Source organism: Acomys minous, assembly GCF_964271855.1.
Source record: "Acomys minous genome assembly, chromosome: 12".
Taxonomy (NCBI): Eukaryota; Metazoa; Chordata; class Mammalia; order Rodentia; family Muridae; genus Acomys; species Acomys minous.
In genome coordinates, this window is record NC_140493.1 from 93,332,776 (window position 1) to 93,347,195 (window position 14,420).

General features: G+C 53.3%; 2 protein-coding genes across 5 annotated transcripts; both read left to right on the plus strand.

Annotated features, from left to right (window-relative positions):
- The first annotated feature begins 373 nt into the window (after positions 1–373).
- Positions 374–9,261, plus strand: NAGLU (N-acetyl-alpha-glucosaminidase). 2 transcript variants are annotated; one of them, XM_084748796.1, is made up of 6 exons: positions 374–801; positions 1,605–1,752; positions 2,761–2,907; positions 3,082–3,167; positions 6,061–6,317; positions 7,923–9,261. In XM_084748796.1, exons 1-6 carry the CDS (start codon positions 425–427, stop codon positions 9,125–9,127), a joined length of 2,220 nt encoding a protein of 739 aa, XP_084604922.1. In that variant the 5' UTR covers positions 374–424; the 3' UTR covers positions 9,128–9,261. The 2 variants fall into 2 exon arrangements, with proteins under 2 accessions (XP_084604922.1, XP_084604923.1); XM_084748797.1 differs by lacking the exons at positions 374–801; positions 3,082–3,167 and having other exon boundaries at positions 1,615–1,752.
- A 139-nt stretch (positions 9,262–9,400) lies between these two features.
- Positions 9,401–12,949, plus strand: HSD17B1 (hydroxysteroid 17-beta dehydrogenase 1). 3 transcript variants are annotated; one of them, XM_084748857.1, is made up of 6 exons: positions 9,401–10,394; positions 10,484–10,651; positions 10,792–10,971; positions 11,056–11,149; positions 11,907–12,081; positions 12,204–12,949. In XM_084748857.1, the coding sequence occupies exons 1-6, from the start codon at positions 10,295–10,297 to the stop codon at positions 12,522–12,524; spliced, it is 1,038 nt and encodes a 345-aa protein (XP_084604983.1). In that variant the 5' UTR covers positions 9,401–10,294; the 3' UTR covers positions 12,525–12,949. The 3 variants fall into 3 exon arrangements, with proteins under 3 accessions (XP_084604983.1, XP_084604984.1, XP_084604982.1); XM_084748858.1 differs by having other exon boundaries at positions 9,409–10,394; positions 10,484–10,617; XM_084748856.1 differs by having other exon boundaries at positions 9,409–10,394; positions 10,792–11,149.
- The last annotated feature ends 1,471 nt before the right edge of the window (positions 12,950–14,420 follow it).

Below are 14,420 nucleotides of genomic sequence, written 5' to 3' on the forward strand. Positions count from 1 at the left end.
GAAGGGAACTGATTTACAGAAGCGGGTCGCACCCCCGAAAGGGCTTGGGCATGCGCAGCGACAAGGATTTTTTTTTTTTTTAAGTTTTTCGATAACTGGGTTTCTCTGAGTTATCTTGGCTGTCCTGGACTCGCCTCGTATACCAGGCAGGCCTCGAACTCACAGAGTTCCACCTGCCTCTGCCTCCGGAGGGCTGGGATTACGGGCGTGCGCAACTGCGCCCGGTTCTGCACGCTCATGTTTATTAACGGGGGTCACGCATTCTCCAGCCACAACCCGCGGTCAGCGGACCCAGAGGGCCTGGTTCCGGCAGGGGCGCAACCTTTGGGTCACGTGACCCGAGGGCCGCAGCCGATTGGCCGCAGGCAGCCCCGCCCCCCGCGCTAGGTCCTTGTTGTGAGCGGTCCGCCGCGAGATTGACAACATGGAAGCCGCGGTGCTGGCCGCGGTGCTGGGGTTCCTACTCCTGACCAAGGGCTCGGTGGGCGACGAGGCCCGGGAGGCAGAGGCCGTACGGGAGCTGCTGGCCCGGCTGCTGGGAGCCGGGCCGGCGGCCGACTTCTTGGTGTCCGTGGAGCGCTCCCTGGCGGCCGAATCGGGCCTGGACACATACAGGCTGAGCGGCGGCGGCGGGGCGCCGGTGCGTGTGCGCGGCTCCACCGGCGTGGCGGCCGCCGCCGGGCTGCACCGCTACCTGCGCGACTTCTGCGGCTGCCAGGTGGCCTGGTCCGGCTCGCAGCTGCACCTGCCGCGGCCTCTGCCTGCTGTAGCGGAAGAGCTGACCGAAGCCACGCCCAACAGGTATTGATGCTGCAGGTCCTAACCGGCTGGGGCAGTTGCCTGCAGCCTGCGGGCATCCATCGTTTGGTGAGACAGGGGCCCCCCCGAGGTGTTCCGGCTGCAGCTACAGACCTGGAAGATTGACAAGGAAGTGCCGGCCCTGGGGTCTGTGCCTTCGTATCTTGGCGCCCCCCCCCCCCCCCAGCTGCGTGTTCTTGGCACACCTTACCTTCTCAGAGAGCCCGCTGAAAGTAATGAGTGCGCCTCTGTTGATCGCGAACCTGCACGTGGTGGTAGAGTTTCAAAGGCGTTTTCCTGATCCATGTATTCCATGTCCCCCCCCCCCGCACCCCCCCTCCCCCGTTGACCAACTTTCTGAGGACGCTGCTGAGTGTCCCTTCCCGAAGCCCCGGGCCTTCTAGCACTTGTCACATGTAGCATGTTGTGTTTTGCACATCATCCCAGTAGGAACTGGGAGCCCACTTCAGGGCAGAGACCAATGTTTGCCTTCTGGTACTGACACCCTAGGTCACCACACGATGAGCTCTGGATGTGTTGGATGAAAATAGAGTTATGTATCCACCATAGCTACTAGGCTAGGGAGTCCCCGAGGGAAGTTCCAAGACTTCCGGCTTCACCTGGTGTGGCTCTGGACCCATCAGTAGAGGGGCCACTTTGGAACTCACCCGCTGTCCTGTGTATGTATTGTGTTGGGGTCGGGGTGGGGAGAAAGTAGTATTTCAGAGCCAGGCTGACCCTGAGGTGTTCCAGCGTGGTAAGCGAGGCGCCCCCAACATCCCCCAATAACGTGCCCCTACCTGCAGGTACCGCTATTACCAGAATGTGTGCACGCACAGCTACTCCTTCGTGTGGTGGGACTGGGCCCGTTGGGAGCAAGAGATTGACTGGATGGCGCTGAATGGCATCAACCTGGCACTGGCTTGGAATGGCCAGGAAGCCATCTGGCAACGGGTTTGTGCCAACTTAGCCCCTTACGCTCTCCTGCCCCTGGGGACTGAGGTAGAAGTAGGAGGAATCAAGGTCATCCTCAGCTCCATAGTGGGTTTGAAGCCAGCCTAGGAGACCCAGGGGAGTGGGGGAAATAATCAAGGCTCTTCTATTCCCTTAGACTTGGACTGTTCCCTTCCCTTCGGCCAACCTAGCTCTTAGAAGCTAAGACCATCTTAGTTTGCTCTCTGTTGGCTGTAATAAAACCGCAGTGAGCAAAAGCAACTTGGGAAGCCAGGGCAGGAATCTAAAGGCAGGAACTGACGCGGAGGGGCTGGAGAGATGGCTCAGCGGTTAAGGGCACTCACTGACTCTGCTCCTCCAGAGGTCCTGCGTTCAATCCCAGCAACCACAGGGTGGCTCAGAACCATCTATCATGTGATCTGATGCCCTCTTCTGCAGACAAAGCACTTATATACAACGAGTAAATAAATAAATCTTTAAAAAAAAGAACTGACAGCAGAGAGCATGGAGGAACACTGCTCGCATTGGCTTGCTCCTCCTGACTCGCTCAGTTGCTTATATCCCCACGATTACCTGCCCAGGAGTGGCTCGGCCCACAATAGACTAGACCTCTCCATAGCATTCATCAGCCAGGAGAATGTCCCACAGGATTGCCTACAGGCCAGTCTGATGGGGATATTTTCTCAGCTGAGGTTTCCTGTTCCCAGATGACCCCAGCTTCAGTAAAAGTTGAGCAAAAAAAAAAACAAAACAAAAACACCAAAACAACAACACCAGCACAGAGTCTCCCTAGTTTGAAAAAGCCCTTTTGTGTCCCATGTCTTTATCCATCCCCACAGAGTTGACACGTTAGTGCACTTGTCCACTCCCAGGTCTGTCTCTCCTGGATGGGGAGGTCCCGCTTGGCTGATGTCCACCTCTACCTTAGCCATAGCACCGAGCCCAGAGAAGTGACTTGAATGGGGATTCGTGTGTTTATAGGTGTGGGGGGCTCTTCCTCCTCCACAGGTGTACTTGGCCTTGGGTCTGACCCAGTCAGAGATCGATGAGCACTTCACCGGTCCCGCCTTCCTGGCCTGGGCACGCATGGGTAACCTGCACACCTGGGGTGGCCCCCTGTCCCGTTCCTGGCATCTCAGGCAACTCTACCTTCAGGTAAAGAGTGGATAAGCAAAGGTAGAATGGGTGCTGGGTGTTCACAGACCTAGGGCTGGGCTCGAGGTAGCCTCGAGGCTCTTAACTGGTCTATAGGAACCTTCCCTCCCTGGAGGAGCAATGGCCTCCCCCAACGGAGGTCGGTCCTGTCACATTGACCTCTATCCCTCTCAGCATCGGATCCTGGACCGGATGCGCTCCTTCGGCATGATCCCGGTGCTGCCTGCCTTCGCAGGTCATGTCCCCAAGGCCATCACCAGGTGAGGTCCTCCCTCCCCACTCAGCTCCGAGGGAAAAGGTATGCCCTGAAAAGCCTGGTGTAGACACTGGGACTCTGGGTGTTGGTGTCGCTTGACTCCTGGTTCCGCTACCAGCCGTCTCTGCGAGTCGGTGTGCTTGCTTGTAAAATGGAATCCAGGACCAACTCTTTAAAAGGAAAGCGTTAGCCGAGCATGGTGGCACATGCCTTTAATCCCAGCACTGTGAGTTGGAGGCCAGCCTGGTCTACAAGGCACGTCCAGGACAACCGAAGCTATACAGAGAAACCCTGTTATGAAAAACAAAACAAGACAAAGGAAAGCATTTAATCAGGGCCAGCTAACAGTTTTAGAGGTTTAGTTCATTATCATTGTGGGAGTAAGGTGCTGTGCAGGCAAACATGGGGCTGGAAGGGGCCAAGAGTTCTGCATCTTTTTTTTTTTTTTTTGAGACAGGGTTTCTCTGTGTGTCCTGGAACTCACTCTGTAGACCAGGCTGGCCTTGAACTCACAGAGATCCGCCTGCCTCTGCCTCCCGAGGGCTGGGATTAAAGGCGTGCGCCACCACTGCTAGGCTTGTCAGGCAGCAGAAAGAGACTGTGTGGCAGGACTTAGCTTTAGCTTATGTAACCACAAAGCCCGCATCCACAAAGACACACTTCCTCCATCAAGGCCACACCTCCTAATAGTTCCACTCCCTATAGGCCAAGCATTCAAACACAGGACTCTGCAAGGCGGGGCACACCTATTTAAACCACCAGGGGTACTTAGGAGATTGGGGTAGGAACACCATCCCCAGTTCCAGGCCAGCCTGGGGTACATAGAGAAACCCAGTCTATATAGACAATAGATAAAGATAGAGAGATAGAGAGATAGATACAGATATATGTTTATACACACGGGGTGAGGGTCTGCTGGAGAGATGCCTCAGTTAAGAGCGCTTGCTGCTCTGGCAGAGGACCATGGGTCGGTTGCCGGCACCCACATGGTAGTTCATCGCCATCTCTAACTCCAACTCCAGGGAGCTGACGCCCTTTCAGGCACTGCGTGCACGTGTGCACATAGATAGATGCAAGCAAACACTCATGCGTTAAATAAAAATAAATCAATCTTAAAGAACTCCCAAGTTGGGGGGGGGGCTAGAGAAATGACTCAGAGGTTATAAGCACTGGCTGCTTTTCCAAAAATCTTGAGTTCAATTCCCAGAAACCACATGATAGCTCACCACAATCTATAATGAGATCAGGTGCCCTCTTGGTGTGCAGGCACATGTGCAGGCAGAAAACTGTACACATAATAAACAAATCTTTTTTTTTTTTTCAAGACAGGGTTTCTCTGTGTAGCCTTGCTTGTCCTGGATTCTCTTTGTAGAGCAGGCTGGCTTCAGAGTCACAGGGATCCACCTGCCTCTGCCTCCCGAGTGCTAGGATTAAAGGCATGCGCCACCACCAACTAACTGGTTTCAGTTCTTAACTTTAATAGGTATATTAAATTTATTTGTATTTATAAATATATTAAATGTGTAATATGTGTATTAAATATAAAAAAATTATACCTGTAATTATTTAATTACAGACTTTTTGTTTTGTTTTTTGAGACAAGGTTTCTCTGTGTAGCCTTGGCTGTCCTGGACTTGCTTTGTAGACCAGGCTGGCCTCGAACTCACAGCGATCCGCCTGCCTCTGCCTCCCAAGTGCTGGGATTAAAGGCGTGTGCCACCACTGCTGATATAAAGGCGTGGGCCGCCACCACCTGCCTGAATTACAACCTATGTAAGAAAGAAGAGTGAAAACTTACTAAGAAGGTAGTGGGCTGGAGAGATGGCTCAGCGGTTAAGAACACTGACTGCTGTTCCAGAGGTCCTGAGTTCAATTCCCAGCAACCACATGGTGGCTCACAACCATCTATAATGTGATCTGGTGCCCCCTTCTGGCCTGCAGGGGTACAAGCAGGCAAAACGCCATATATATAATAAATAAATAAATCATTAAAAAAAAAAAAGAAGATAGCGTGCTCTCCTGCTGACCTCAAGCTTTGGATATGCACATTGCCAGGCACAGAACTTTACCAAGTAGCTGCTCTTGCTGGTGGCTTAGGGAGTGTGTTGGTCTCTGTCTTTGCTTTTTTGTTTTGTTTTGTTTTGTTTTTAAATATTTATTTTTTATGTATACAGTGCTCTGCCTGCATGTATACCTGAAGGGCAGAAGAGGGCATCAGATCACATTATAGGTGGCTGTGAGCCACCATGTGGTTGCTGGGAATTGAACTCAGGACCTCTGGAAGAGCAGGCAGTGCTCTTAACGTCTGAGCCATCTCTCCAGCTCTCTGTCCTTGTTTTTGTGCTCTCTCTTGTCTTCTGTGGCTGGGCAGACCTTTGAGGTCTGGATGAGGCTCCTATATCTTTGTGAAGCCTTGCCAGCACCTCCAGGGACCCTTGTCACGCCTGGGATCCCCCTGGCTCCCCCCACTGTCACAGTGCATGCGGCAGGCTACTGCCTCCACCTTGCTCACCACGCTGCGGGAACCTCATTCTTTCTGTTCAGCGAACATTAGCCCAGGTGTCAACAGATGTCAGACCCAGTCCTGTGATGGGTCCTAGGGATGCAGTGACAAATGTGCCCATGGCTCTGTCCCTAACGAGAGATCATTGGCAGAGGGAGATAGCAGAGCCTTTTTAAGACAGGTGGCTCTGAGAGACAGGGGGAACCAGGTGGATAAGCCTTTGGGGTGGAGGGCATGGTATGGGGGGGGATGAATAGCATGAGTAAGCATGGGTGCGTGAGGAACTCAGACACATCCCAGGAAGCCGCAGATGTGAGACTGGTGAGGAGAGTAAGGCCAAGTCCAGGACTGCTTCAGCCTCCATCAACCCTCAACCTTTTGTCCCCCGCCACAGGGTGTTCCCACAGGTCAATGTCACCCAGTTGGGGAACTGGGGACATTTCAATTGCTCCTACTCCTGCTCCTTCCTTCTGGCTCCAGGGGACCCCATGTTCCCTCTCATTGGGAGCCTCTTCCTGCGGGAGCTGACCAAAGAGTTCGGCACAGATCATGTCTATGGAGCTGACACCTTCAATGAGATGCAGCCTCCCTCGTCGGAGCCCTCCTACCTCACCGCGGCCACCGTGGCTGTCTATGAGGCCATGACTGCTGGTATGGTGCTTGGGATACAAAACGGAGGACCGGGAACATCACGGAGGAGGAGGGTGGGGGATGGGGGGCAGGGAACCTGCACCTGGTGATACCACACCTTTCAGCTCAACAGGCCTTTGTGCACATATGCCATCCCACTTAACCCACACTGGGTGCTGAGCTCTGGCTCTAGTGACCTATGACCTAAGGCATCTTCTTTCCCTCCCAGAGTTTGTTGCTTCATCTGTGCCTCTTGGAGCAGGATGCCTGGGGGGGCGGGGAAGGGGGCGCAATCACTGAGTACTATTTATTGAAGAGATTTTAAGACAGGCATGCTGTCCTATGCCTGTAACCTGAGTGCTTGAGAGGTAGAGGCAGGAGGATGAGGAACAGCACACAAGCTGTTAGGGTCCGGGTGATCTGCTGAAGAAAGACCCCAAGGCAGTATGCAAAAGCAGAGTGGTTTTATTCCAGCATGCAGGGATCGCCTCTCTCCCCTAGAGGGCGACCCCGAAATGAGCACGCTGACTCAAAATGTAGCCAGTCAAAGGGATTCCTGATAAACTTTGGTCAGAAGAGAGTCAGTGTATACGAGGGGATTTAGGATTGGCGGCTTGTTTGGTTACTGGGGACTTTGAATCATTGAGGTACTGGCTCTTACTCAGGAGGTGGCCTTTAGTTTGATTGGATAGGGCCAGCTGTGTTCTTTACCAAGGCCATGAAGAAATAAAAGCATGGTATCTGGTCACTTTGTCCCCTAAGCTGATTAGCTGCCCATGACCTGACTTGTCAGTTGTCCCTAAGTTGTGGTTTTTCCAGGAATTGTTAGAAACTTGGCCTAGATAGTCAGAGTGAAAACCGGAATCCTGTCATGGAGTTGAACTAGTCGAGCAAACTGGGGTGTTTGGGGAGTCTAGGGGAGGGTCTCCTCAAAGCCTGATCTGGAACCAGAGGTCTGAGCCTTATTTTAGAGCAGTGGCTCTCACCTTTCCGAATGCTGCAGCTCTTTAGTCCAGTTCCTCATGTTGTGGGGACCCATTATTTTCATTGCTACTGCGTAACTAGTTTTGCTATTGTTATGAATCGTAATATAAATATCTGATATACAGAATATCTGGTTGTGACCCCCAAAGGGATGATGACCCACACCGTGAGAACCACTGCTTCTAAAGCCTTTGGTTTTTTGTTTTTTGTTTTGTTTTTTTAATGTTTTGGTTTTTCTTTTTTCTTTCTTTCTTTTTTTTTTTTCTGAAACAGGGTTTCTCTGTGTAGCCGTGGCTGTCCTAGACTTACTCTGTACACCAGGCTGGCCTCAAACTCACAGAGATCCACCTGCCTCTGCCTTCCTGAGTGTTGGGGTTACAGGCGTGCACCACCCTGCCCAGCTCCAGGCTGTGTGTCTTAAGGTCTCTGGGTAGCTCTGATGTCCAAGAAGCTGGATAAATAGTGTCCTGGGTTTCAGGAAGCAGGGCGGGGAGAAGGGTTCTGGTGATGGCAGAATGGCAAGGGATTACCGTGAGGGGTGGTGTGACCTGTGATAATCAGCTTATTCCCTCAGCGGCAGAATAGGATCAACATCCCCCCTCTCCTCTCATCACCTCTCTTCTTGTCTTCTCCACACTGCAGTGGACCCCGATGCTCTCTGGCTTCTCCAAGGCTGGCTCTTCCAGCACCAGCCGCAGTTCTGGGGCCCTGCTCAGGTCAAGGCCGTGCTGGAGGCTGTGCCCCGTGGTCGTCTCCTGGTTCTGGACCTGTTTGCGGAGAGCCAGCCTGTTTACCTCCGCACTGCCTCCTTCCACGGCCAGCCTTTCATCTGGTGCATGCTCCACAACTTCGGGGGCAACCATGGCCTGTTTGGCTCCCTCGAGGCAGTGAACCAAGGCCCACAGGCAGCCCGCCTCTTCCCCTACTCCACCATGGTCGGCACTGGGATAGCCCCCGAGGGTATTGGCCAGAACGAGGTGGTCTATGCCCTCATGGCTGAACTGGCTTGGCGTAAGGATCCTGTGCCAGATTTGGCAGCGTGGGTGAGCAGCTTTGCCAGCCGCCGATATGGGATCTCCCAGCCAGATGCAAGGGCAGCCTGGAGGCTGCTCCTCAGGAGCATCTACAACTGCTCTGGGGAGGCCTGCAGTGGGCACAACCGAAGCCCTCTGGTCAAGAGGCCATCCCTACATCTCAGTACCACTGTCTGGTACAACCGATCAGATGTCTTTGAAGCTTGGCGACTGTTGTTAACAGCTGCTCCAAACCTGAGCACTAGCCCAGCCTTCCGCTATGACCTGCTGGATGTCACCCGCCAGGCAGTGCAGGAGCTGGTCAGCTTGTTGTATGAGGAAGCAAGGACCGCCTACCTGAACCAAGACCTTGAAGTCCTGCTTAAGGCTGGAGGCCTCCTGGCTAATCAGCTCCTACCTGCACTGGATGAGCTGCTGGCTAGTGACAGCCGCTTCTTGCTGGGCAGCTGGTTGGATCAGGCCAGGGCAGCGGCTGTGAGTGAGGCTGAGGCCCAGTTGTATGAACAGAACAGCCGCAACCAGATCACGCTGTGGGGGCCGGAGGGTAACATTTTGGACTATGCCAATAAGCAGCTGGCAGGACTGGTGGCCGATTACTACCAGCCACGCTGGGGCCTCTTCCTGGAGGCTCTGGCTCACAGCGTAGCCAGCGGTGTCCCCTTCCAACAGCACCAGTTTGAGAAGCAGGTTTTCCCACTGGAACAGGCCTTCACTACCAACAAGAAGAGATACCCCAGTCAGCCCCAGGGTGACACTGTGGACCTAGCCAAGAAGATCTTCCTCCAGTATCACCCACAGGCTGGCTCTCTGTGACAGACCAGCCTTCCAGGGACCCGCCGGAACAGTGAGTGACATGGGTGGCTTAGAGGCAAGTGAGGTGTTTTCTTCCACCTCAGGTTTGGGAGTTAAGGTACTGTTTTCTGTTGACAATAAACCACTGAATCAGCCTGGGTCTATACATGTAAAGTACCACACACTGCTGGCATGCCTGGAAGGGCCGGGGTGTACTTGTGCACCCTGGTGTGGAGGCACTTCCTCCCAGCCCACGCTGCAGCATCCCCATTTTTTTATTTTTTATTTTATTTATTTGTTTGTTTATTTATTTTAGCTTTCCCCTTTCGATACTGGTCCCCAACCTTAGGAGAGGGGGTTCAGCAGAAAGCCGCTAATTGTAATTGTCCCTAAGAGCGTGGTGGGACACACCTGGAGGAGTAGCCGCTCTGACAGGAAGATCAGAAGGTCACGGCTACATAATGAGACCGAAGGCAGCCTAGGGTACAAGACAGCCCTGTCTCAAAAAACTGAAAGTGAAGGTGAACATCCTGGGCCAAGCCTTTAATCCAGGCATTCCTGAGGCAGAGGCACATGGAGCTCTCTTAGTTCAAGGCCAGCCTAGTCTATTTGGTTGTCTTGAAAACCCAGCCAGGCGTGGTGGTGCAAGCCTTTAATCCAGGCAATCCTGAGGAAAAGGCAAGTGGATTTCTCTCAGTTCAAGGTCTAGTTTAACCTCTCATAGACAAGAAGTCCCAGCATGGTGGGGTTGCACACGCCTTTAATCCTGGCAGCCACTGAGGCAGAGGAAGATGGATCTCCCTGAGTTCAAGGCCAGCCAGGACTATTACACAGAGAAACCCTATCTCAAACACAAGTCCCTTGGGCTTTTCCCCTGTGGCCAGATCTGCCTAACACTGTTCAGTTTGCACCTGAGAACCCAGCTGCTACCCGTAGAGCTTGGTACTTGGAGCGCACCCCTTCCCCTGACCAGCTAAGGTGGTTTGGTGTTAGAAGCAAGGTCCTTTTCTCTTGGTTTGACCCACCCACAGGGTGGGGAAAGCCTGCCAGGGACCTGACTCAACCTTGAGATTGCTAGCAGACACAACAAGGGGTGGGGGCACTGCAGGCAGGAGCAGAGCCAAGCAGATACCCAGCCGCAGCCTGCCACTAGGCCCCTTGGCGCTCCGAACTTCAGTCCTTTTCCACATGGACCGCCGCACTGTGGTGCTCATCACCGGCTGCTCCTCCGGAATCGGCCTACACTTGGCTGTTCGGCTGGCTTCCGACCCTTCACAGAGCTTCAAAGGTATAGGAGGAGACAGGCACGGAGGCCAGGGAAGAGCCCCAAGAGGTGAGCAGGGTGCTGATGAGGCGTGATCCTTCCCCACATTTTAGTGTATGCCACAGTGAGGGACCTGAAGGCCCAAGGACCACTGTTGGAGGCAGCCCGGGCTCGAGGATGCCCTCCTGGCTCCCTGGAGACACTGGAATTGGATGTCAGAGACTCAGAATCCGTGGCCGCTGCCCAGGCATGTGTGACCGAGGGTCGTGTGGATGTGCTGGGTGAGCCTCCCTGAAACAGTGTCCAAACCAGGAAGTCCTGAGTTCAGGGGACATGGGAGGGTAGGACAACGTGGGGTGTTGTGGGGGGCGGGGAGGAAGAGCGGTGGTGCATGAATGGGGTCTGTTTCCTCCCCCTTCAGTGTGTAATGCGGGCCGAGGCCTATTCGGGCCCCTGGAGGCTCATGAGCTGGACGCAGTGGGCACTGTGCTAGACGTGAACGTGGCTGGGACCATTAGGCTGCTGCAGGCCTTTCTGCCAGACATGAAGAGGCGTCACTCCGGGCGGGTGCTGGTGACGGCGAGTGTTGGGGGCTTGATGGGTGAGCGAAAGGGACGGCGTGAGGGGTGCGCACCAGGGCAAGGAGCGAGCGGCAGGGCCACTGCAACCTTGTCTTCCTCCCCAGGGCTGCCGTTCCACGAAGTTTACTGCGCCAGCAAGTTTGCAATCGAAGGTCTGTGTGAGAGTCTGGCAATCCTGCTGCCGCTCTTCGGAGTCCAGTGAGTCAGCAGCCCTACAGAGCCCCCTAAAGCGTGGGAAGCCCAGCTTCAGATCTTGGAGGCGCTCTACAGTAGGGTCCCTCGGGCCCTCCCGCTCCAGCTCGCTTTGTGTGCTAGACACTTAAGCAGGGAGGGCTCTTGGGACAGGTTATCTCAGGTCACAAGCCACTGTGGGTTTTTTGTTTTGTTTTGTTTTGTTTTGTTTTGTTTTTTCGGTGTTTTTTTTTTTTTCAGCCGGGCGGTGGTGGCCCACGCCTTTAATCCCAGTGCTCGGAGGCAGAGGCAGGCGGATCTCTGTGAGTTTGAGGCCAGCCTGGTCTACAAAATGACTCCAGGACAGCCAAGGCTAACACAGAGAGACCCTGTCTCAATAAAAAGCCAAAAAATAAAAATTTCGGTTTTTTGAAGACAGGGTTTCTCTGTGTAGCTTTGGCTGTCCTAGACTCACTTTGTAGACCAGGCTGGCCTCGCACTCAAAGTGATCCACCTGCCTCTGCCTCCCGAGCGCTGGGATTAAAGGCATGCGCCATTACACCCGGCTGCCTCTTAAGGCATGTTGGAATGAGTAAACAGAGTAGGTGACTGGACCCAAAATGGGCATGGGCCCTCTTCTCTATGTAGCAGCACCTAGCTCTGCAAGTGCTGTGGTTCTGTCAGCATCTGCTATGAGGGCTCAGCCCCTTTCAGTGTCCTCTGTGGGTCTAGGGTGAGGCTTGTGGTCGCGGCCACTAACAGATCGTCGCTGTCATCCCTACAGCGTGAGCCTCATCGAATGCGGGGCAGTTCACACAGCCTTCCACAAGAAGCTGGAGGGCGGCCTGGGAGGGGTTCTGGAGCGAGCAGATCCCCAGACCCGCCACCTCTTTGCGCACTATCAGGGTCATTATGAGCAAGTCCTGAGAGAGGCACAGGACCCAGAGGAGGTGGTGGAGGTAGGTGCAAACGGCCTGGAGTGGGAAGGGTAGTCTGGGGCGGGGGGGGGGGGGGTCAGGGGGGCGAACGACACGGTGATGCACCCACAGGGCTGCCTCACAAACACCTGATCTTGCTGCAGCTCTTCCTGACCGCAATGCGAGCCTCACAGCCAGCGCTGCGCTATTTCTCCACATGCCGCTTCCTGCCCCTGGTCCGAATGCGCACAGATGATCCCAGTGGCAGCAGCTATGTTGCTGTCATGCGCCAGGAGGCCTTCAGTGACCTACAGGGGCCAGAGGGCACCAAGCCTGGGGCCGGAGTCCAGGGGGACCCAGACATGGCCTCCAACGCCCCTATTGGCCTTCCTGGGTGTGTGACCCCTACGGTGGCATCTGAATTGTGCTGCCCTGCAACGGATAAATCTGGTCAGGACAAATCATGTTACCAGCAAAAGAACTAAGCCAGAATCTCCTTTCTCTTCTTTCTTTCTTTCTTTTTTATTTTATTTTATGTTTTGGTTTTTCTTTTGTTTCGAGACAGGGTTTAGATGTGGCTATCCTGGGCTCGCTTTGTAGAACTCACAGAGATCCACCTGCCTCTGCCTTCCGAGTGCTGGGATTACAGGCGTGCACCAACATGCCTGGCATTTCCTTTTTCTTATTTTGGAATTTGTTTTGTTTTTGAGGCAGGGTATTGGCATGCAGGTGATTCTGCTGGCCTGCCCTCGGGGACCTAGGAATTATTTCTGTCATCATCTGTGATGGCCTGGTGCACCAAGTGGCTGCCAGATGAAAGGACACCCCCACGGGACAGCAGCCACCCCCACCCCCCTTTCCCTCATCAGGGCCTCCTCTCTCTTCTGCCAATAAACCTCCTTATACCAGATCTGTTGTGTGCCATAATTCCTCAGGGGCATACTTTGGCATGGGCCCACCATGGTACCCGCATCCTTTTATTTCATATCACAGGGTCTCACTACATAGCCCCGCCTAAACGCTTAACTCCTAGAGATCCACAGCCTCCGCCTCTGGCTCCTGAGTGTTGGATTCTAAGACATACTCAACAGCACCCTTCTCAGAATCATTTTAAATAGTGCAAACTTCCTCATGGGTCAAGGTGAGGGTTAATATGTATCGTCCTAAGTGCCATGTTATGATTTTTTTCTCCCAATAAATATATTTATTATTGTTGTGCAGAGTGTGGAGGGGGATGTGTTCCACCTTTGCACAGAGTACAGAGATCAGAGGACAGCTTTGTTCTCTCCTCCACCCTGCTGCTCACGGATTGAACTTAGGTCTTCAGGCTTGAAGTGTAAGTGCTTCTAACGGAAAAGCCAGCAAGGCTTTAACAACCAGCCCTGGCTAGGAGCAGCCCGGTTTTTGTTGAAACAGTGTCTTATGTAGCCCTGGATGGCTGTGAACCTGCTATGTAGTGGAAGATGTGTGGAATTTCTGAGTCTCAGGTTGGAACGGTAGCTTAGAGGTTAAGAGCACTGTCTGAATTCAAAGCCAGCCTGGCCTACAAAGAGAGGTTCAGGACAGTCAGGGCTAGTACACAGAGAAACCCTGTATAATAACAAACAAAACAACAAAAAACCACTATCTGCTCTTGCCAGAGGTCCAAAGTTCAATTCCCAGCCACCACATAGTGGCTTAGAACCATCTATAAAAAGATCTGGTGCCCTCTTCTGGTGGGCAAGCATACATGCAGGCAGAACATTGTATACATAATAAATACTTTTGTTTTGGTTTTTGAGACAGGGTTTCTCTGTGTAGCCTTTGCTGTCCTGGATTCACTTTGTAGGTCAGGCTGGCCTTGGAATCACAGCCATCTGCCTACCTCTGCCTCCCGAGTGCTGGGATTACAGGTGTGTACCACCGTGCCCACTGACCAAGAAGAGGGCATTAGATCTCATTGTAGATGCCTGTGAGCCACCATGTGGTTTCTGGGAATTGAACTCAGGACCTCTGGAAGAGCAGTCAGTGCTCTTAACCTCTGAGCCATCTCTCCAGCCCTAGTGCACTAAACAGACAAGTACTGAACAACAGCAACGCTGTTGTCTCAAAACAAACAAGCAAACAAAAAACTATAATTGTGCCAAAGGTAAAGCTAACATTTGCTTTGACTTCCTTAAACTCTCTAATACTCAGTTTTGAACTGTCTCCTGCAAGGTGCTGGATTCTGCCAGGCGGTGGTAGTGCAAGCCTGTAATCCCAGCACTCTGGAGATAGATAGAGGCAGGCGGGTCTCGGTGAGTTCAAGCCAGCCTGGTTTACATCGCTAGTCCAGGACAGCCAGGGATACACAAAGAAACCTTGTCCCGAAAAAAACGAGGAGGAGGAGGAGGAGGAGAAGA

Coding starts and splice junctions, on each gene's coding strand:
- NAGLU (XM_084748796.1), top strand. CDS start 425: ATGGAAGCCGCGGTGCTGGCCGCGGTGCTGGGGTTCCTACTCCTGACC. Junction 802..1,604: donor ACCGAAGCCACGCCCAACAG/GTATTGATGCTG, acceptor CCCTACCTGCAG/GTACCGCTATTACCAGAATG. Junction 2,908..3,081: donor TCAGGCAACTCTACCTTCAG/GTAAAGAGTGGA, acceptor TATCCCTCTCAG/CATCGGATCCTGGACCGGAT.
- HSD17B1 (XM_084748856.1), top strand. CDS start 10,295: ATGGACCGCCGCACTGTGGTGCTCATCACCGGCTGCTCCTCCGGAATC. Junction 10,652..10,791: donor GGGTCGTGTGGATGTGCTGG/GTGAGCCTCCCT, acceptor CTCCCCCTTCAG/TGTGTAATGCGGGCCGAGGC. Junction 11,150..11,906: donor CTGCCGCTCTTCGGAGTCCA/GTGAGTCAGCAG, acceptor TCATCCCTACAG/CGTGAGCCTCATCGAATGCG.